Genomic DNA, 21,336 nt, shown 5'->3' with positions numbered 1-21,336 from the left:
TAGTGGGAAATACTTCCCAGTAGGAGTTCCCTCTCTGAGCCACAGGTGTGGGTAGTAGTGCACGCGTGCTTTGTGTTCAGGGAGTTCGTCTGACTGTGAGGACAAAATATGACTTCAGAAAGTACTTGAAAACCCAGTATCAACTTTCTGCAGTCTCTCCTCCACTTTATAGGCGATAGGGAGATAAGCAGAGAACCTTAGTATTTCTATTTTTAATTTAAAGTTAATTTGGTACATTTAAATTTTATCTATCTTCTGTTGTACATTAATGATTGCAAAATAGTTTTTAATTTCAGTAGCCAAATTGAAAGGTTTGTATAGACTTTGTTTTGCAGAATCCATCAGCAGTTCTTCATCCACAAAGCTTCCCTTTCTGTTTATAGAGGTATATAGAAAATCCTAACCTCATGGCCTGTTACAATGAGCTGCTCCAGCTGGCGTTTGGAGAGGTGCAATCACAGCTGAAACTCAGGTAATTCTGTCCCTTCTGAAAAGCCCTCTCCACCCCAGAGAAAGCTGCGAACAAAGGTCTTTTGGCTATAACCAATACCAGTTAAAGCAGGATAGGTGTGAGTTGGCTGTCAGGAAAGTGCTTACCATGTCCAGGGCCCCAGCATCCACATGAAAGGCTCGGTGTGCCTGTAATCCCAGCACTGAAGACACAGAAGGCTCCCTGAGGCTTGCGGACCAGAAGCCCCTGACTCAAAGCACAACGGGGGTGGAGTGGGGAAATAACTGGGGAAGGCACCAGTGTTGACTCTGGCCTCTACGCATACAATTATTTTTAAAGATGTGCTGGACAGGAAGCTGCCAATGATTCTCAGGCAGACTGCAGCTGGTCTTTCCCTGTCCCACCAGCCAGCTCCCCAACAAACTACACGAGACTTCTTACTAAGTGTGAAAGCTCGGCTGAGCGCTTAGGTTTGTTCCTAACTAGCTCTTATAACTTAAATTAACCCATTTTTTTTTATTAATCTATGTTCTACCACATACTTTTACTTCTCTTTTTGTGTGTCCAACTCGTTCTTTGTCTGTCTGGCTTCTTTGCCCTTCTTCCCGGCATTCTCCCTACCCTGAAATTCCTGCCTAGCTATTGGCTATGTAGCTGTTTTTAAGCCAACCACAGTGACACACCTTCACACAGTGTAAAGAAATACCCACAACAGAAGACTTTTGGGAGTCATGTTACTGACTAGAGTTTAAATGACTCCCATTTAAACCCAAGGTCTCAAAGCAGCAGTAAATGAGAAAAAAATAAGATACAAAATCTCATACACTGGGCTTTCTATTTTGTGTTCTAAAGGAGATGAGGATTTTTTTTTTTTTTTTTAGAGACAGAAATCCTGCTGCCTCTATCTCCTGAGTGCTGGAATCAAAGGTGTGCACCCCCACACCTGGCCTGAGGTTTGCATCTCTAATAGTATAGTGGTCTTCTTTCCCCATCTCCTGAACTAACTTCAGACTTTCTCCTTCAGTGCCTTAGTGCAGTGAACATAACGGTGTCAGCATGTAGTCTTGCACTGAAACTCCAGGGTCTCCCTTACCCACTCCTAACTCTTGTTCCTCACTGCATCCTGTCCTCCTACCTCGTGGGCTTCTCTGGACTCTGTTCACTTAATTTTGCTTTCATTTACTCTCAGAGTAAGGTCACTGTCTTTTGTCTGAATTACTGAATCCACGAGTCAGTCTCCCTACAGTTAGCCCTGACTTCCTCTTGTCTGGTTTTCACAGTGAAATAACATGTAACTCCCATTTGTGTTTCTGTCTTGCAATATTCCACTAAGTTCAAGGTGGCATCCAGACTCCCAGACGTGGCTCATGAGGCTGTCCCGATGCACGTTAGACAAAGGAAACGAGAAGCCACGGAGGGAAAGGGAAATGTCCCAGGCTAGAATGCAGAGTCGGAAACAGGCCTGAGTGTACGTTAGCCTGGGGCCTGAGCAGCATGGTCGCTCATAGCAGCACCGAAAGTGCTTTTCAGTGTCTGGGAGCATGACAGCTGCTTACTTAGTGGAAAAGACATTAATGTACCCTGGTTTCCCCACCCCCACCCCAAGTAGCCGCCACTAAACTAAGGCTTAAATGTAGAGCCGTGTATTTTGCTCAAAAATAAGCAAAATATTTGATTGGATGATGAAGTCTTTTTAAAATCAGCATGGCCTAAAGGCTGAATTCCACAAAGGGAGAGAAACCAGTCACCCAAAAGGAAAATATTATGTTTCTGTATACTCGAAAAGAAACCAAAACTCTGAGGTAATGTTAAAATTACAGAAAACGGAATGGAAACATTGGTTTGCTGAGTATCCAACGGGCATTAGGTTAGTCCCTAAATAAGGAGCTTTGGTGAATCAAATAATGAAATACTCTGAAAGATATGCACAGGAGACTCACGAGTCAGAAGACGTGAAAAGAAGTTCAGCCAAGCTAGGAATCCAAGAGACCATGAGAAAGTACAGCATTTCCCGTTTTGCAGTTCCGCTCTGGCTGAAGGAGAATGAGGGATCCAATGGGCCTTCTGCAGGCCTGGGTCCTCTAAGCTGCTTCTGTCACGTGTGAAGCTTCTCTTTGGGTTTGTTGTTGTTTGTTGGATTTCGAGGCCTTAGCTGACCTAGAACTTGCTGTGTAGACCAGGCTGTGCTGGAACTCACTGTGTAGACCAGGCTGGCCTGATCTGCCTGTTTCTGTCTCCCAAGTCTGTTTTGCCAATTGAGCTGTCTCACCAGCCATTCTTTCATTTTTTTAGGATTATGTTTTTATTTTTAATTATGTGTATATGGTGGGGGGGTATGTGTACAGGTGCCTGCAGAAGCCAGCAGCATCAGATTCCCCTAGCTGGAGTTGCAGGCAGTATGAGCTGTCTGACATGGATGTTGGAAACTGAACTAATTGTACCGACATGATTATGAGTGCTAAGCCATCTCTTTAGCCCTGTACATTTTTCTAAAAGATTAATTCTAAATTAGGCATATGTGGGTGTGTCATGGGACATTATGCATGAATGCAGGCATCCTCTGCATTCAGAGGAGATTGTTAGATCCCACTGAGCTGCAGCTACAGGCCATCGTGAGCTGGCTGACGTGGCACTAGGAACCAAACCCAGGTCCTCTGGAAGAGCAGCAAGTGCTCTTAACCACCGGGAATCTCTCCAGCTTCCCATTTCTAAGCTTTATTTTTTTTAAGGGAATACTTATTTATTTTGTGGGTTTGTGTCCATGGGTGGGGGCACACACAGTGTATGCAGAGGTCAGAGGACGTGAGGCCTGGGGATCATCACATTCAGCAGTCCTCTCCCCTCGGGCTGTCCCACAGGCCTCGGTTTGTTGCTGAGTCGCAGCCTCGCTGAGCAGGAGTAATAGGAAAGCAGAGCGGCTTTACAGTCTGTGGTCGATAGCAACCGTCTCCACCTGGTGCATAAGCAGACACTTACTGTCTTGGTAGTCTCGTGAGGCCACAGGACCTTCTGGTCATGCAGGGGTTGAGGGGACGAGTCCCTTATCTAAGACAAAGGCCTGGAAGCAGCCCATGTGCATCATCACGGGGGTTTATAGAACATATCTTGGTATAACCTTATAATAAAATACAATATGGTGATTAAATGTGACGGAGAACTGTAATTATTGATATGTGTTCAGTGAGAAAAGGAAACGATAAACCCTAAGAATGAGTATGTTTTTATAAATATATGTTGGCTTGTGTGTTCATGAAAGAAGCTTTCTAGAGTACCTAGTGTTGATATATCTAAGCTTTGGGGTTTCAGATGGTCTGATCTCATTTATTTCTGAACAACTTTATTGGAATATACTTCATGCACCGAATCATTTATCTATTTAAGGTGCACACTCAGCGATGTTTATCATATCGCAGAGTTGTGTACTTGTCACCACAATCCTAGGACATTTTCATTAACCCTGGGCCCACACCCTTACTTTACTTTCTGTGTCTGGATTTGCCTATTTTTATACATTTTATATAAATTGGAATCATACAGTATATGATCCTCTAAACTTCTTGCATTTAAATAAAATGTTTTCGAGATAGATAGCATATATATAGAATCTATAGTAGAACTTCATTGGGTTTTGTGTCTATATAATATTCCAGCTTGTGTATATAGTACATTTTATTCATTCTTCACTGGTGGACATTTGGGCTGTTTATTCTTGTCAGTTTTTATGTCAACAGATATTCTTGTTTTTATTAAGTACATAATCAAGAGTAGATATAGCTGGATCATATGATAATGATTCTATGTTTAATCATTTGAAGAATTTCTAGACTGTTTTTAAAATGGGAACAGCACCAACTTTACATTCCTACCAATAATGTATGAGGTTATCACTAATATTTATTACCCATCTTGTTCTCATAGTGGAGCCATAGGCTAGCTTGTTTATATTTTCTAATTTTTGTCAATAAACATTTGTTACCTGTATAATCAGGTAAGCATTGCATACATGAAGGGTGTGGGGATATGCTCACAGAGTGAGACTAAGTGAAGAAGGGAGGCAACACAGCCGGTCGTCGAGATGCCCCAGTACTATAAGAATAATTTTTTTAAGGTAATACCTTCGGATGGCTGGCTACCTGCCTTCTCCCGGCTCTATGCAGCAGTCTTGACTCTCCTACCTCACTTAGTATTTATGAAGTTCTCTAGTGCTGAGAAAGGCCACTCTAGAGGCTCAGGGTACCCCTGCCGTGCCGGTGTGTGACCATCCTAGTGTGCGAACAGGATCCTGAGGATTAGGGCTGCGCAGAAGGTCTTCTCTATGTTTTTTTAAAAATTTCCCCTTCCTCTTTTTGAGCACACATTAACCTCGATAAGGGAGACTAGAGACGCTAGGATAAGCTGCTATAATACCCTGAGGTTGCGCTAGATCTAGTAATCACGATTAATGTAAATACGTTCACCAGTCTCTTGTTTCTGTCCATAAAGGGCTTGTAACGCAGTATTCACTGCCTTGGAGAAAAGCCAAGAAGCGATTGAAATTACGAGTGAAGACCACATCATACAGGTTTGTTCTTTTGGAGAATTATGCTTTCAGCATACATTCACTTTGGTTGTTCTCAGCTTTAGGATTGTAACCCTACAGTTTGATTTTTCTTTTTGAAGTACAAGAGGCCTTTTTTCTCCTGAGATGATTGTAAGAGCAAAATCAATAAAATACATAATTTAAAATAAACTCTCTAGATAAGAAAAGAGACTGATTACTTACGGTGCTTAGACATGTAGAAACGCCAGACCTTCCCTCATTACTTCTCCGGGGTGGGTGGCTGTGGCTCAGCCAGGAGAGACCCAGCAGGAGTGCTGCCAGCTGCCCCGTGAGCTTTCTTCACAGTGCTACTCCCTTTCCGCAGGGCTTTTGGAGGCAGGTGAAATTTACAGAAATTGACTAAAAACAGTTAAAATGAAGGGAAAAAAAGCAGACTAGACTACCATTAATTAGCAAAGCTGGCTTCTATAAGATAGATATCTATAAAGATAACATGGCTTTTACTAAAAGATGCAGCTGTCCGGGGGAAGTGTTGCTTTAGTCTGGGAATGAACTCCACTCTGATTTCGGGTCACGGAGACTGACTTATTCTTTTGCTATTGTTATTGGTCTTGGCATTTGGGAGCTGGTGCTAGGAGGCCAGGAGTCGAGGGCACAGGCTTCTGTATGCCTCAGCCATGCATCTTTGGGAAAGTTACATAGTGTAACTGAATCTGCTTTCTCTGACAAATGGGCGTGACAGTAACAGCAACCACCTGCCTTTCCTGTGTTGAGGGTCCCCGGGCTCATGTGTGTGAAGAGCTTCCTCCCTTGATAACCACTGCCAGTCTCTGTTCTGCCATTTCTGTCTCATCGTTGTCACCAGCACATGCTCAGCGCTCTCCTCCCTTTCCCTTGCTTTATGTGTTTGAGACTTATGGTCAAAGTCTCATTTACAAACACTTCCTAGTTGGTAGCCTGCTTTTCATGCCTTACTCATTTGAGTCACACCAGAGAGGCATGTTCTCGTTCTCCCCATCCAGGTGAGCGCGGGTGGATGAAGTGACTTGCAGAGGTCCAGAGGGCAGCTCTGGCGTGGCAGCCTGGGTCTGTTGAGAATAGGCCTTCCTTTGTCTTCATTGAGGGTGGAGTGAGCCTGCTGCCTTCCTGGAGTCCCAGACACAGCAGGAAGCCCGGCCATGTGCCTTCTAAGCAGAAGCTTCCCTGGATACAAAGTTCTTGTGGCTTTAGAACATTCGGGATGAAGCCCAAGTGGCTGAGCTTTTGCGGGGCAGGTTAGTGCTTAGGTGGAAGGCCTTTGTTTTTCGAAATATCCTTTAAATTCACTTCCTTTTTTTCTTTTGTCTCTTTCCAGTATGCAAACCCTGCATTTGAAACAACAATGGGTTATCAGTCAGGTGAACTGATAGGGAAGGAGTTAGCAAAAGTGCCTATAAATGAAAAAAAAGGGGACTTGCTTGACGCCATAAACTCGTGTATCAGGATAGGCAAGGTAAGTGGAATGTTAGTACCATCACCACCTCCAGGTAAGAGGGCCGACACCATGTGGAACAGGTGACCTTAGCCCTACCCTCTCCCTAGAAGTCCCTGATTCTCACTTTGCAGATGCAGAAACTAAAGTCAAGAATGCCATATGATTAACCAATACACGGAGTCACTGAGATTGACCTTCAAATCATTGTTTTTATCTGGGTGGTGCCTGAATAAGTTGGTGTTTCTAATAACTGATATTTTAGGTGGTAGATACTGGCACATGATTCTGGGCGAGGGTTGCCAGGAGGCAGCACACCCTCAGAGCTCGTGAGCCTCAGTCATTCATGAGCAATTTTCAGACGCCTGCTGTGTGCCAAGCGCTGTGCTAAATTCTCCCTAGGGGACAGATGGGATCGTGGTCGCATGATTGAGAGGTCGTGAGCACAGTCGCTAAAGGAGCGGGCAGGAGGCTCCGCTGTGGCCAGTCCGCGCTGCCCTGGGGCCAGCCTTTCTGCCCTGAGAGGATCTGGCCTTTTTGTCTAGAGCGTTTCAGAGCTTTTAGGGAGTATGGAACGGTGTTGCTATCCATTGTCAGTAACTGCTGGTTCATTGAGGTGAGAGGGTAGACAGTGTGTCTAACCCAGTCTCTGTAGGGGAAGGGCTATTGGAGGGCCAGAGGCTTTGTGGAGCCAACATGCTGTGGTCAGCAAGGAGAGCTCAAGTGTCCACTGGGGCCCAGTCTGGCAGAAGAGAGAAGACTCAGAAAATGGTCAGATGGCCAGAGCCCTAGGCATCATGATGTCACATGACAGGTGGGGAATAATCAATTTGGAAACCCTGGGCCAGAGGAGAAATCCCCATGCTGTTGACGCAGAGGGTTGCAGACCCCATCATGAGAAATGTCCATGCTGTTGACGCAGAGGGTTGCAGACCCCATCATGAGAAATGTCCATGCTGTTGACGTAGAGGGTTGCAGACCCCATCATGAGAAATTCCCATGCTGTTGATGCAGAGGGTTGCAGATCCCATCAGGCCACAGACCCTTCTATCGTTGCTCTCTTTGGGGTAGATAGAGATGCTGACTTGATTTTTAGGTTCACTGTGTACCTCCTTGTATCCTTTTTCCTTCTTTCCCATAACTCCCCTGGTTGCGGCGGGGCGGGGCGGGCGACTTATAATTTCCCATCTTCCAGGTAGCTGAGCTTTACATGGCCTTTCCCTGTCTAGACATCTTGACTTTTGTGACCCCACCCCTTCCCCAGGACACACAGTCTCAATCAATCTCTCTCTCTCTCTCTCTCTCTCTCATATATATATATATATATGCAGGATGCCTGTCAGTGCTGATGTGTGGCCTCAGGACCCTCTGACCTTCCTTGTTTCCTGTGATCTTCCTTCCTTCCTTCCTTCCTCACTGACAAACTCCACTTCCCTCCTCCACTTCCCTTCTGTTTCCTCCGCATATTACCTGGGCTCTGACCTTTGCCCCCTTGCTTTTGCCCCTCCGTATCCTGTTGTCACTTAAACTGTCAAACAGTGGTCTTCCTCTCACTCTCCATGAATGAGAACCCCAGAGTGTCTTCTAGTCTGCCCCTGTTCGTAGGCTGTCCTCGGTTACCTTGTTCTGGATCCCTGGAATAAACTGATCCCCGCTGTCTTGCCTCCTTCAAGTCCGTCACCAATCCTGCTGGCTGCAACTCCTTTGCTCTGAGTGTGCTCTGTTCGCCCCTGACATGCTCCTGGGCATCCTCTCACCCCTGCAGTTATGGAAGCCAAAGCCCTTCACCCCATACTGTGAAGATACCCTTTTATCACGTTGCTCCCTTAGTATGGTGTTCAGATTGCTTAGCCTGGTGACCAAGATTCTGTAGTTGACCTCAGTCGCTCTGTGAACAAAAAGCCCTGTGTGTTCTTTGATTGTTTACCATGAGTAAGCATTGTGCCAGCCCTGGGGACAGGACAGCTGGATGACAATGACTTAATTTTATGACAGTGCTTGCCCAAGGGGATTACATCAGTAGTCATAGAAAACCCAGCCTAGTGTGTAGCTTGTGCCAGACAGCAACAAGGAAGCTTGGATGTGTAATGGGAGCTCATATGGGGACAGGACTATGCAAAATCACCTGTGCCCAAACAGACTGGCCACTGAACTCACCAGGTGTCAGCCTTACCAACTGTAAATCTCTATGACCACGTTCTAAGGTAGTATGCTTCCTCCCGTGAATTCAGGTTCATAATGATGGATAATGTTTTTATATTTGTAATTAGTAAACATGATTCATGCTAAATACATTTTTTTTGTTTACACTGGTGACTGGAAAACTTAGATTTAACATTGTTCCCCCAGCCAAGTCACTAGCTTGATCATCTGCTTTGGGGGCTGTAATACTGGCGTGGCCTGTGAGATCGTGGCTTGGGGTCTGTCACTTGTCCTTGTTTATTCAGAAAGAGCTAGAAAAGAATATATTGGATATGTTTTTCAATGTGCCAATGTCTTGACCCTATTGACCTGCTGTTTCTTTCTCTTTCCTTCCTTTCTCTCTTTTTTCCATACAATGTGACAGTTCTATTGAGATGTAATTTTCACTCACTGAAAATGTACAATTCTCAGTACTTGGGAGGCCAAGGCAAGAGGTCACTGTAAGCCTGAGACCAGTCTGGTCTGTATAGCCAGTCCCAGGCCAGCCAATGCTGCACAGTGCGAACCCACCTCAAACAAGTAGACAAAACTACACATTCAGTGATGAAGTATATCCGTGTCTTTGTGCAGACAGCAATACAGCGTCCCACTTACCTTTGGGAGTACTCTTAGGGCTGTCTATTTCCAGGGCGACCCCATGGGTTGTGGAGATGAGGACCGCCTTCCTGCTTAGGGATCCCTGCTTAGTCTTTGCTGGTTTGGGGCCCAGCCTGCTCCTGCACTCAGAACTGAGCTGTTTGTGGCCTGTTCCTCTGTTGAGTGCAAGGCTAGCTACAGACAGAACTAGCCGGTTTTGACATGGCCTTAGAAAAATGATTGTTTTCAGAGTTAAGTCATCCAGTAATCAATGTCTACCTGAGTACGTTAGAGCCAAGAACATTATGGATTCCTCTGGCTGGTGTCCCAACAGGACGTTTTCGGGGTTCTCATAGCTTAGCACCCTAGTGACTGGTCAGATGGATTCAGAACCTTTGTCTGGATGCTAATGACAAATCCCTAGCTGCCCTGTCACCCTAAGGGACGGTGTGCCCTGTTTCCTCCACAGTCATTCCCTTTCCCGTTGAAAGGCTCCCTGGCTGTTGTCGTGTGAACTGTTAAAAATCACAACCCTGTGGTTTCAGCTTCACCTTCTTGTTCTCCTGCTGCCTGAGCTCAAGCCCAGCTGCTGGGTCATCCCACCCTGCAGAGGGACTGAGACCCCCAAATCCAGCAGGACTAGTAGCAGCCATAGTACCACATTACCACAGTCATGGCCACAAACTTCTCTTCTGTGCCCCAGGCCTGAGGTTTCTCCTGCACTGTGTACCAAGGCAAAGTGCTAGCTCCCTTCTGTTGTATGTGGCTGCTTATTTGTTCCTGGTTGTTCAGTCCCGAAATAATCACACATATTATTTGTAATACTGTTTGACCAATAGCTTAAGTGTATTTCTGGCTAATTCATATTTTAAATTAACCCATCTCCATTAATCTGTGTATTTGCCACGAGGCTGTGGCTTGCCAGGTAAAGTTCCAGTGTCTGTCTCCGGTGGGCTACATGGCTTCTCTCTGACTCTGCCTTCTTCCTCCCAGCATTCAGTTTAGTTTCCCCTGCCTAGCTAAGTTCTGCCCTGCTATAGGTCCAAGACAATTTCTTTATTAATCAATGGCAATCACAGCATGCAGAGGGAAATCCCGCATCACCCTTCTTCACTGCAGCCAGTGGGAGCTGAGAGAGGTGGCATCAGTGCATTGAAGTGAGGGGGTTTCTCTCTTGCCAACAGATGACCAGGGGACATGTGATCACTTACAGTGAGGTGACTTGACCTTTGTCAAGTGGAGTTGAGAGGATGAGGAAGGATCATCAGGTTACTTGGATTGCATTTGGAATTGGGATCTTTTTTTTTTATCATAAGTTCTTTCATGGTGATTGATTAATTAATTAGAACCGAAATGGAAGATGTTCCTGGGTTTATGTTTTAAACCCAAAGTGTAATGATGCTTACATTCTACTTACAGGAGTGGCAAGGAGTTTACCATACCGAAAAGAAAAATGGAGATAATATACAACAAAATGTGAAGATAATACCTGTCATTGGGCAGGGAGGGTAAGTGGAAAAAGCATACTTCAATCAGCAGTCCGTGTTTTGAATTTGCTTTGAATACTCAAATAAACTCAGACCTGTCCACAAAAGTGTCCAGGGTTTGGAGCAGGTCCAGGTGTCTCACAGGATGGCTGTCCACTTGCCTTGGGGCCGTCTTCATGCTGGTAGATTTGCAGAAGACCTCATTGCTCACATTCAAACCACAGCTCACCTCTGTGTTTATAGGCTTTTTCTCTGTTGGGGCAAAGGCCTTTCACATTAGAGAAAAATGTTTTGAATGCTAGCAGATGTGTTAGGACTGGAGAGTGCTCACTGGGAAATGCGCTTGTCGTGCAAGCGTGAGAATCTGAGTTCTGATCTGTAGCACCCCCTAAAAAGCCGGTGTGCTCTGCTAGCACGGCACACAGCGGTGGCTCCACTTTACACGTGAGGAAACAGAGTCGTAGAGAGGTCTGCTTCCCGGCCCAGCCCTGGCTGCCATGTGTGACGGTGCCTGGTGCAGCCCTCGGTGCCAACCGCACCGCTCACGTGCTGTGTCAGCAGACTCTGCTGCCAGTCGGCGGTTGCCTCGGGCAGATCTGTGGGTTCTCTGTTCTTACTCCTCCTCGCTTTTATGTCCTTTCCAAATCTTTCCGTGATAAGTATATAGGGATTTGATTCTGGGGGTGGGGTGAAGAAAACTGAGGGGACAGTAAATAAATGGGACACGTCAGCGGCTTCTGTGCTCAGCCCTTGGCGTTGGCTAACCGAGGCTGCAGGAACTCAGCCTGTGTGGCCTGCGGCTGCCTCCACCAGTGATTGTAAGCAGACGCTGGAACTCGGAGCATCTGCATCGACACTTGTCAGAACGGTGTCAGGCACCAAAGGCTAGCATGCAGCACACTGTTAGCAGTATATGTGTTACTGTATTGTCTGTGTCATAACTGGGGAAGGAAAAGACTGCCGGAGTCACTTCCTTTCTTCCAAAGTCATAAGGGGGTGTTTGTAAAGTGCTGTTCATTTATTGGTGGCCTTGGTGCGCCCTCCCCCGGCACAATTAGAAGAAGAAATGCTTTCAAAGCATTTTATATATTGATAAAGGGAAATATTCTTTTCATGATAAAACATTAACTATGTTTACACCAAATTAGTCAGGAGGAAAATAACGCATTGTTTTCTTCTTACAGAAAAATCAGACACTATGTGTCCATTATCCGAGTGTGCAATGGCAACAATAAGGTAGGCAAGGCGTCCCAGGACCTGAGCATTCCGAGCAGGGTTTTAGGTGATGAAAACTAATGGCTTGTGAATTTATTCCTAGGTTGAGACAGTAACTGAATCTGTCCAGACTGACAGTCAAACAGGTATGAGGCCCCATATTCATTATTAAAGCTGATGGTTTGGGGGAACTCACTGCTTTGTGAAGTGGTGGGAGCAGGTTCCAGCGCCAACACTGCCCCTATGTGGTCTGAGCTGAAGGACGTGACTGCTGTGGGCATCTTGTCAAGTGCCTGGGTTGGCTGCTGGCCTGTGTGGGAGAACTGACAGATTCAATGCATGACTCTTGTGTATATGATGAATGAAGTATGATTTTATAACCTGAACTGAGCTTTAAGAGGCTGCAGGGTTGAGTGGCATACTGAAGTACGACAGCCGGAAGGAACATCATCCTTCCTCATAGTCGTCACCACCATCCTGTAGGTGGACATCGGGGCCGTCAGCCTTGCTTCATGTCATGTCTTCTAATTTTACCTCAGACACCATTTGTCCACTGCAAAGAAAGGCCTTTGTCTCTGGCATGGAGTCCTTGTTTCCTGCAAACATAAAGTCATGGCTTTGCAAGATACTTCCTGCTTTTGCCCTCACAGATTTAAGGGGATAGGGCAGGGGCCGGGGGACTCACCCCATCAGGCACTGCAGAAGAAGGAAGGTGTTGCCTGTCCCCAGGAGGAGGGTAGTAAATGAGGACTGGCGGAGAAGTCAGCATCAGGGGTCTGAACTAATGCTAGTCCTTAAAGGCCAGGTGGGAAGTCAGGCCTTTTACTGAGAGGCAGTCGGAGTTTAGTGTCGCAGCCCTTCACGGGGAAGGATGCATTGTTCACATTGTGACTGAGAGGAGAGCAAATACTGGCCAGGAAAGTGAGGCGACAGGAACAAGGGTAGCGGGGACAAACGTGACGATGTCAGACTAGGAAGTCAAAGAGATCCCACCTGAGCCTGGAGATGATAGATACGGACCTCCAGTGGTCCTGTTTACTGCTGTACAGATCTTTATTAAACATCTGGCCGTCCCTGGTTCCTGCGCTCTTTAAAGAGGTAAGAACCTGAGAAGCAGATGTTTCTGACCAGAAGAGCGTCAGCAAGTGATGGAGACCTGGAACTACTGAGACAGAGCCCAGGGTGTGCAGGGAAGTAGAAACGTCAAGGTTACTGTGTAATCATGGTGGAGGTGTGAGGTAAATCCCTGTGAGTTCCCGAGAGAAGAGGAGGACATCAAGCAGAGAAGGGAGTCAAAGGGTAGGGCTGAGGGGGACAAGAGAGTCACCACAGCTGCCGAGAGCAGGGAAAGTGCCCTTGTGGGCAGGGCTGGATGGCGCAGAGGTGCAGGACATAGGGGTCACCTGGGCAGGTAGGCAGGGACTTTGACTTACACCCAAGAGCTACTGAGAGCTGTCAGCGTTCAGGCTCAGAGGAGAGTGGGGCAGAAGCCACGCTGCTGGAAACTGTGGAGTCAAAATAGAAGTGGCAGACAGAGCCTGCTGCGGCAGGAGCTCCGTGCTGCAAGCTCATGGGGCACATTGCTTGGCTTCTTTGTTAGTGGTATTTTGTTGGTTTTAGTTCTTCAGAATAGCCCTGCAAAGTGGACATGACTGTTATTAACCCTCCTTTATTACAGAAGAAAAAACAAGAGTGAAGAAAGTTAAATGACAGCCCAGAGCTAGGCAGCTAGGAAATGACAGAGCGGGGTTGGGCGGTCATTACTGACGGTCAGAAGCACAGGCAAGGTAGGAATCTGCCCAACCTCGTGTGCGGCTCCATTTGTACTCGACGAGGGCTCCCTTAGGGGCTGCTGCTGTCACCCAGATGAGCCACCTGCCTAATCCGTGCATCCCTGGGCAGCAGAAATGTTGTGTACCTGACGGTCTTGGGGCTGTTTTGCTTCAGTGGGGTAGGTGGGACTATCAGGTTGTGGACAGCAGAAGTGGGGCTTCTTGTTTGGAAATAGAGCTCCTCACAGATTGGGCCAGAGTTAGGAGCCAAGGGATGCTGAGTAGCTGCCCACTCTGATCCGAACATGCCACAGGAACACCACAGCTGGTGCCGCTGGCTCTGCGAGATCCAGGCTCAGGGTCTTGCTTCTTGTCTCGCTCTCTCCAAAGCAGACTCTGGAAAGGTCACCTGCTAGTTAGGTGTGGAGTGAGGGAGTCCCTGGTCTCCTCCCTTCTGCAAAGGGAGGTCCTGGAACTCCCCAGTCAAGAGAAAGACATTGAGAGTCTGGGAGCTTAGAAAAGTAATCAAGTCCACACGTTACAGTTCTGCTAGCCTGCGTGTGATTTTCAGGTGGTGCTATCCCTCACTAAAGACACAAAATGGTTGTAGTGATGGAGTATAAAGTGTGATTGTTCTGACTTGCCAAAACATGGCAAGCTTTGGTTTAGGCAGCAGAGGGTGGGCTATGGCCTTAGGTATTTCACAGGTCTTATGGTCTGCCAGGGCTAGGACCATTGCTTATAGATGCCATGTGACAGTTCTCTGAAAAGATACAGAGGTTTTTGTGTATCTGATAACAGAGCCTTCTCAGGAAGAGTGGCAAGTACCACTGTGTAAGACTGGAGGTAGCCAGGGAGCTTGGGGCCGGCAGGTCAGCATGTCTCCCAGGCCTGTACCGCCCAGTGCCCGAGAGCATGCATTGCAGGGTGCCAAGGCTCCAACATAGGAATGTGTGGGCATGATGGATAAGATACCTGGCTTCAGCTTCCACGTATCCAGACTGGAGTTCCTGCTTGCGACCAAAGGGTTCCTGCGCTTAGGGGGCTGACCGGAGACAGTGTCTTCCACTGTGCGTGTATAGGGGTGGATACCTTCTCAGAGGGGTGTGCTGTCTGTTGAGCACCCACTTCTGCGTGAGCCCCCGGCATGGTGCATCCAAGGCTGGCAGTCTTAGGAATGTGACCCTCGTACTTCCTCAAAGGGCTGCATGTGGGAGCTGGACCCAGTCAAGGCACCTACAGCCCAGCTCTACCTGCTGGGTGGAGATTGTCCCAGAGTCACTTACAAAGAGCTACAGGAACACAGCGGGAGCAGCATTCCCAACAGGGTTGTTGGGAGCACAGGATCTAGGGTTTACATAGGAATGAAGTAACTTTGAAGTGTTTCCATGGAAATTAGATCTCCTTGTGCCCACAGCCCATCACATCGTGATCTCATGGTGATTTTCTGCCACATTCGGCTCCAGCTCTCCCTTCCCTCCAAGCTGTTACTGTAATTCTGCTCACTGCCTTGCTCCCCTAGATCGCCTAGATTGAGGATACGACTGTATCATATCCACTGCCGTATCCCTAATGCTGCAAGGGTGCATCTGAAATAGCTAACTTCCCCTGAGAGAAAAGGTTCATTTATTTTGGCTCACCACTTTGGAGGTTTTGGCCCGTGATGGTTTAGCCTTGTTGTTTTAGGCTTATGGTGGGGCAACACATGCTAGAGGTGTGTGGGAAAATGAGATCACTGCTTCTTGGCCAGAGAGCAAAATAAAGGAAAAGGAAGGAGCCCGAGAAGGTAGCCCAGTTGACCTAAAGACCTCTTCCTCACCTTCATCCTCACCCTCACTTTGACCCCGTGCCCTGCTGCCTAGCTCTCAGAACCATGTAGGGAGCACATGAGGAAGTGTGACACTCACAGAACAAAGCAGTGTCCTGATTGGGAGGGGAAATCTCTAACACATGGGCCTAGGAGGGATCGCCAAGATCTAAACCACAGCCCGTCTTAGGTGTTGTCACGGGCAAGTGCTCGGTAAATACTGCTGGAGTGGCTGAGAGGAAGCAGACACAGCACATGGCCCAGCTCACTAGACAGTTGTGTAACCACGAGTCACCGTGAAGCCCTGAGAAAGGAGACCCTCACCACTGCATGTGGTTGGGAGAAGGTGCCCTTTGAAGGAATGAGCATCTGCAGCCAGTGCAGCGTCACCTCAGGCTGCTCCAGATGTGTGAGTGGAGCAGCTCGGCTCACTCGCTCCCCCCGACCAGAGAGAAAGAGGTAGGCTGCTGCAGCATGCTGGCCGCGTGGAGGTAATCTCCCAGAGGATTTTGAGTAGCGGAGGTAGAGTCGGAGCAGTTCACACAACCGTCCTTTCGGTTGCATGCAGCATTCTGCAGGTGTCGAGAGGAGCAGACGTGTTTACTGAGCATCTGTGGTGTGCTGGCTTTGTTGCTGGCCTCCCAGGAAACACTGTTCTGCTCCCAGATTGTTCACAGTTGTCTGCATGGATGGGATGGGATGGGGAGACATACGGGAAGGTTTCCTGATGTTTACGGTACCCACACTGCATCTTCCCAGAGAAGCAGAGTTAACTAGGAAAAGGAGGCAACACGAGAAATGTGCGTTCTGATGTCAGTAGTTTGTGGCAGGGTGTAGGGGTTTGGGGGGTGAACTGATACAATATAAAGGGGGTCTAGAGAGAGGGCTGGCTGTAGGAAACTGACTATGTCTAATGCCTGGGGGTGAAAAGTAGAGTTAGAAAGGATGAGTTCATCTTGGATGAGTTAATGAGTTAATTTGCAATTACCTGGAAAGTATCCAAATGGAGATGGCCAATGGCCCATCAAGATGTGGGTCTGGGATTCAGGAGAGGATGAGGTAAAATGGCCATGTGGGAATTAGAGCTGCAGGAAGCAATGAGGGTTGGTTTTTGTTTTGTTTTGTTTGTTTGTTTTTTAAAGAAGGTTGTGTTTGCTTAAAAGAGAAAGGAGTGGGCCTAGAACCTTTGGAAGCCAGTCTTAGGAAATGCTAGGTGTACAGAGAGCCAGGGGAGTATGGTGTCTATAAACAGAAGTGACCAGAAAGAGGACTCATTTGTGTCTAGCAAGATGTTAGCAACAAAAGAGGTCACCAGTGGCCTTTGCGAGTTCACACATGCACACAGAGAAGAGACTCTGGCAGAACTGTGCGTGTGGCCCATGGTAGAATGCTCACCTAGCTTACTCAAGGCCCCGAGTTCCATTCCCAGCACTACAAAACAAAACCAGGTAAAGAGCCTTCTCTGTGGTGCAGAGGAGCATGAGGCCTGCACTGGGACTGTGCCTTGGACAGAGGAAGAAGAATCAGGCAAGAGGACCAAGCGAGGCAGAGATGCTCCCACCTCCCGGGGGGGACTGGACTCAGGGCCTGCCCTGCCACACCATGCATCCGCCCGCTGCTCGCTCCCTGTTTCCTTGGGTGTGAGGTGGGGACATAAGTTGTTCACACAGCCATCGGCACATCTCTAGGCACCCACAAGGACACAAAGGGCAGGCAGGAAGGTTAGGCTCACTCCGTCGGTGGACGGATGGGGAAGGGCTGGCGAGGAGGCACAGAACTTGTATTTGAAGTCTAGAAGAGCAGCAGCATCTTATACAGAAAAGCGGAATTGGGGAGAAAGGCAAATTACCCTTATGCTGTACCCCAAACTGTGCTTCACATATGTATGGCCCTAGGAAAGAGAAGAACATTCTCTTAGGATGTTGCAGAGAAAATTCGGTTTTTTTGTTTTTTTCTCCTTTGAGACAGGGTATATAAGGATAAAATCCCTGTTTCATTTAACTACAATAGGAGAACCTCTCCTGAGGTCATTTCTTCTGGTTGTTTCTTCATGGCTTTGAGAAATGAAGCCCCTCAAAACCGAGGTGTGTGTGGGGTCTGTTTCTGTGCACAATGCAGGTCTCTGTGGTGTCTCAAGAGATGTTCACGTTGTTTCACTCCTCAGCGTTAGCTTGGTGTCTGTTCTAATATGTCACTAACATCTCTGTAAAGGAATGGTTTATACTTTGCTTGTTTTCACAGATAATCAGGCAGGCAAACATAAAGACAGGAGGAAGAACTCAATAGACGCCAAAGCAGTCTCCTCTAGAACAAGTGAAGGTGAGTGGCAGACAGACTGTGTGGGCCTTGAGCACAGGACCCCTGATCCCAGAGCTTTGTTTCCTGGTGATCACAAGAAGAGCAGGCTACGAAACAGTGCCCCACACCACCCTCCACACAGGTCGGCTCTGAGCTTTTGAAATGAGCTAATAATAAGGAACAAAGAAACAGGTGCCAGGTGTTCTGTAGAATTTTCCCGACTCTTACCAATAGACTTGCCTGTCAGTCTGCTATTGTGATGTGAGTTATACACACATTTAGTAATTCTGAGGAATTGACTGTGGACACTTACCCTTTGGAAGTGGTAAGCTTAATTTGGAGATTGTAATACTCTCACTAAGAAAATATTATTTAAGTTCAGGTGGAAGTATAATTTGTTTTTTGCTTGTTTGTTTTTGTTTTTGAGACAGCCCTAGTCATCCTGGACCTCACTCTATGGACCAGGCTAGCCTTGAACTCACAGAGATCCTCCTGCCTCTGCCTCAGTGCTGGGACTAAAGGCGTGCACCACCATGCTTGGCATGTCTGAAATATGATTATTTTAAGACCGGGTCTCATATAGCCCAGACTGACTTCACAAACAACCTTCTGCCTCCACCTCCCAAGAGCTAGGGTTACAGGTGTGTGCCACCTTGTTCAGCTGAAATAAAATATTAAGACTATGGATATGCATGCTAACCAGCATGGTTTTTTGGTTTTTGTTTTTTTCATGCAATCACCATATTTCTCTCCCAACTTTACATCCTCCTTGCTTTTTCCCCCCTCCTTCTTTAAATTACCCTGCTGTGTTCACTTAGTGCTGCCTGTGTTTATATGGGCCAATCACTGAGGCACAGGCTACTAACCAGAGGCCTCATTCCTGAAGAAAACAATTCTCCCTCCCCCAGAAGTCACTAACTGATAATAGCTCCTCACTAGGGGTAGGCCTGTGGGCCCCTCTTGTGTTGGCTGGGTTTCTGACCCACCAGTCCGGAAGCCATTCAGTCCCAAAGAAACAGTGGCCTACATTAATTATAAACCAGTTGGCCTATTAGCTTAAGCTTCTTATTAATTAATTCTTATATCATAAGTTAGCTCATTATTCTTGTCTATGTTAGCCACATGGCTTGGTACCTTTTACTTGCTTCCTCTGTGACTGAGTGACGATTGCAAACTCAGCCTTTCCTCTTCCCAGAATTCTCTTGTTCTTGTCGCCCCACCTCTACTTCCTGCGTGGCTACTGACCAATCAGCATTTTATTAAAGCAATACAGCTGACAAATCTTTACAGGGTACAAGACCATTGTCCACATTCTCCTGCACAGAACTCTAGATGGTATTTTAACAGGTTTTACTTCCACTTCTAACCATGGGGCCTTAGTACAGAGACATGCATGCATTGGATTTTAGTATATTGACTTTTTACCCAGTAGCTTGTGTAGGCGTACTGACTGACTGTAAGACTAGAATAGTGAGTGTATTTGCAGATTCTTCAGAGCATCTCTGTAACACAGAAATTTTTGCATTTTTTAACTCATTGCACTTACGCTATTTGTTTTTTTCACATTATTTTTAAAATAAAAATTTCAGAATTGTGTATATTTATCATAGACAACGTGCTATTTTAGAATGTGTTTACATTGTGAAATGACTAAATTGAGCTAATTAACAAATATTTTAGTTTGCATCCTTAGAAACCTACCTTAGAGGTTCTCAAGAGTGCAGTGTGTGGTGTCCAGCAGCTCTGGTCCATTCCTGAAGAAGAGCAAATCCTTTTCTGATCGTGATAAGGCAGTGGGGATTTTGTTTAGTGCCTTTATTGTGTAAAATGTAAAGTCGGCAGCCACATGCTGATCACTAACATTAGATCTGAGTTTTGTTGGTCCCCCAAACTGAGGGCGTTTGAGGCTTGCTGGCCTGGCTAACCTTAGACAGTACCTCGCTCTAAGCCTTAGTTTCTCTGAAGGCAAGTTGAGACCGAGGCTTTGTCTTGATGGACATTCTCTCCTCCTTTCTGGCCTTTGGTACTCATAGCAGCGGGGTGTTCACAGAGACACAGCACTCTGGGACATGCTTTTCCTGCCTGTGTTGTCCAGGCTTCTCTCAGCTCAGAAGCGCCGTGCCTGGACGCAAACAACAAATTCTTAGCTGTAATATTGTTGCCTGATTAACCCAGAGTAAACACTAGAGGGCAGCACTAGACAGAACCTTGGAAATCGATTGATTTCAGTAAGTGGTAAAGCTTAATCAATCGCTCCCACCTTCTCCAGACCAAAGGGCGTAAGGAGCTGTCTTCCAGAACATCTTGACCCTGGAGAGCAGCAAGAGGGGTAACTAAAGCCTTGTTGTTGTGCACACCAAAAAAAGTGGTTTGGCCTTAACTTGCTAAATTGTTCAATCTTGCTTCTCTCTGACCTATGACATCAGAAGTTCAGGCCATGGGGTCATGCGTGCATCCCAGCACCTAGAACGGAGCTGGCAATGCAGAAAAGGAAGGAGGGAAAGCTCAGTTTGCGTGTATTTGCTCCAGTGCCTTTTGTGGGGAAGGGAGGGTATGAAGCCCAAGACTGGACACACCCTGATTTCTCACCCTTTTCTCCACAGTTTCCAATCAGAGAAGACATTCCTCTCTGGCCCGGATACACTCGATGATGATTGAGGCACCCATCACTAAGGTTGGTCTTCCCTGGGTGTGCAAGTCCCTGGCAGTCCCCGTGAATTGCTTCCCTGCAGGAAATGAGTGCTCTTTCAGTTGTATAATTCACCTCTGAGGAGAGGATGGGTGACAGAGACACTGTGACCCACAGAAGCATGGTGGTGTAATTGCAGACTCTGACCAGCTCGACTCTTGACTGCTCTCGGATTGTTTTTAAAAAGGTGACAAAGCTCCTGTCTTTTGTTCCCATGGTGTAGGTAATCAATATTATCAATGCTGCCCAGGAAAACAGCCCCACCCCCGTGACGGAAGCCTTGGACCGAGTGCTGGAGATTCTGAGGACCACTGAGTTATATTCACCACAGTTTAACGCTGAGGATGATCCTCACGCCACCGACCTCGTTGGGGGCTTAATGTCTGTAAGTCTGTTTGCCCAGGCGACTGGCCATGGGTTCCCGTGTGCTTCTCAGAGGTCATTTGAACAGGGCTCTAGAAGTCAAGCAGGGTGAGGCTGGGTAGGGCGCGGTAAAGGCTGCTTCCCCTCCATGGTTTGTATCCGGATATGCTGGGCCTGGTTGCCTGCTGCTTCCCTCCCAGGAAGCCTCATCTGGGAGCAGGAGAGAAATGCTGATCCTGCTCACCGGTGTCATTTTGAGTTTTACAGTCATTTATTTAAGTAAGACATTTTCAGCTGTAGTATTTTTTTATTTATTTTGTTTTGTCGTTGTTTCATTTTGAGGCAAGATCTCACTATATAGCCCTTGCTGAACTTGAATTTGCTAAGAAGACCAGACTGGCCTTGAACTCATGGCAAGCTGCCTGTTTCTGAGTGCTAAGATTGAGGGGTACACCTCCACACCCT

The 21,336-nt window shown here is 47.0% G+C and overlaps 1 protein-coding gene across 2 annotated transcripts in view; it reads left to right on the top strand.

The window, feature by feature from the left end:
- Window positions 1-21,336, top strand: part of Pde8a (phosphodiesterase 8A) — a 102,108-nt gene that overhangs the window by 69,952 nt on the left and 10,820 nt on the right. For both annotated transcript variants that reach the window (XM_048434957.3, XM_048434958.3), the window contains exons 6-14: window positions 384-472; window positions 4,934-5,012; window positions 6,346-6,483; window positions 10,660-10,748; window positions 11,912-11,963; window positions 12,046-12,088; window positions 17,763-17,840; window positions 20,423-20,493; window positions 20,732-20,893. In XM_048434957.3, the coding sequence (XP_048290914.1) occupies window positions 384-472; window positions 4,934-5,012; window positions 6,346-6,483; window positions 10,660-10,748; window positions 11,912-11,963; window positions 12,046-12,088; window positions 17,763-17,840; window positions 20,423-20,493; window positions 20,732-20,893 (801 nt within the window). The remainder of the gene's footprint in view (window positions 1-383; window positions 473-4,933; window positions 5,013-6,345; window positions 6,484-10,659; window positions 10,749-11,911; window positions 11,964-12,045; window positions 12,089-17,762; window positions 17,841-20,422; window positions 20,494-20,731; window positions 20,894-21,336) is intronic.

Source organism: Myodes glareolus, chromosome 24, assembly GCF_982192425.1.
Source record: "Myodes glareolus chromosome 24, mMyoGla1.1, whole genome shotgun sequence".
Lineage (NCBI taxonomy): Eukaryota > Metazoa > Chordata > Mammalia > Rodentia > Cricetidae > Myodes > Myodes glareolus.
The sequence above is the reverse complement of the archived record's forward strand: the minus strand, read 5'-3'. Positions and strand labels throughout refer to the sequence as shown.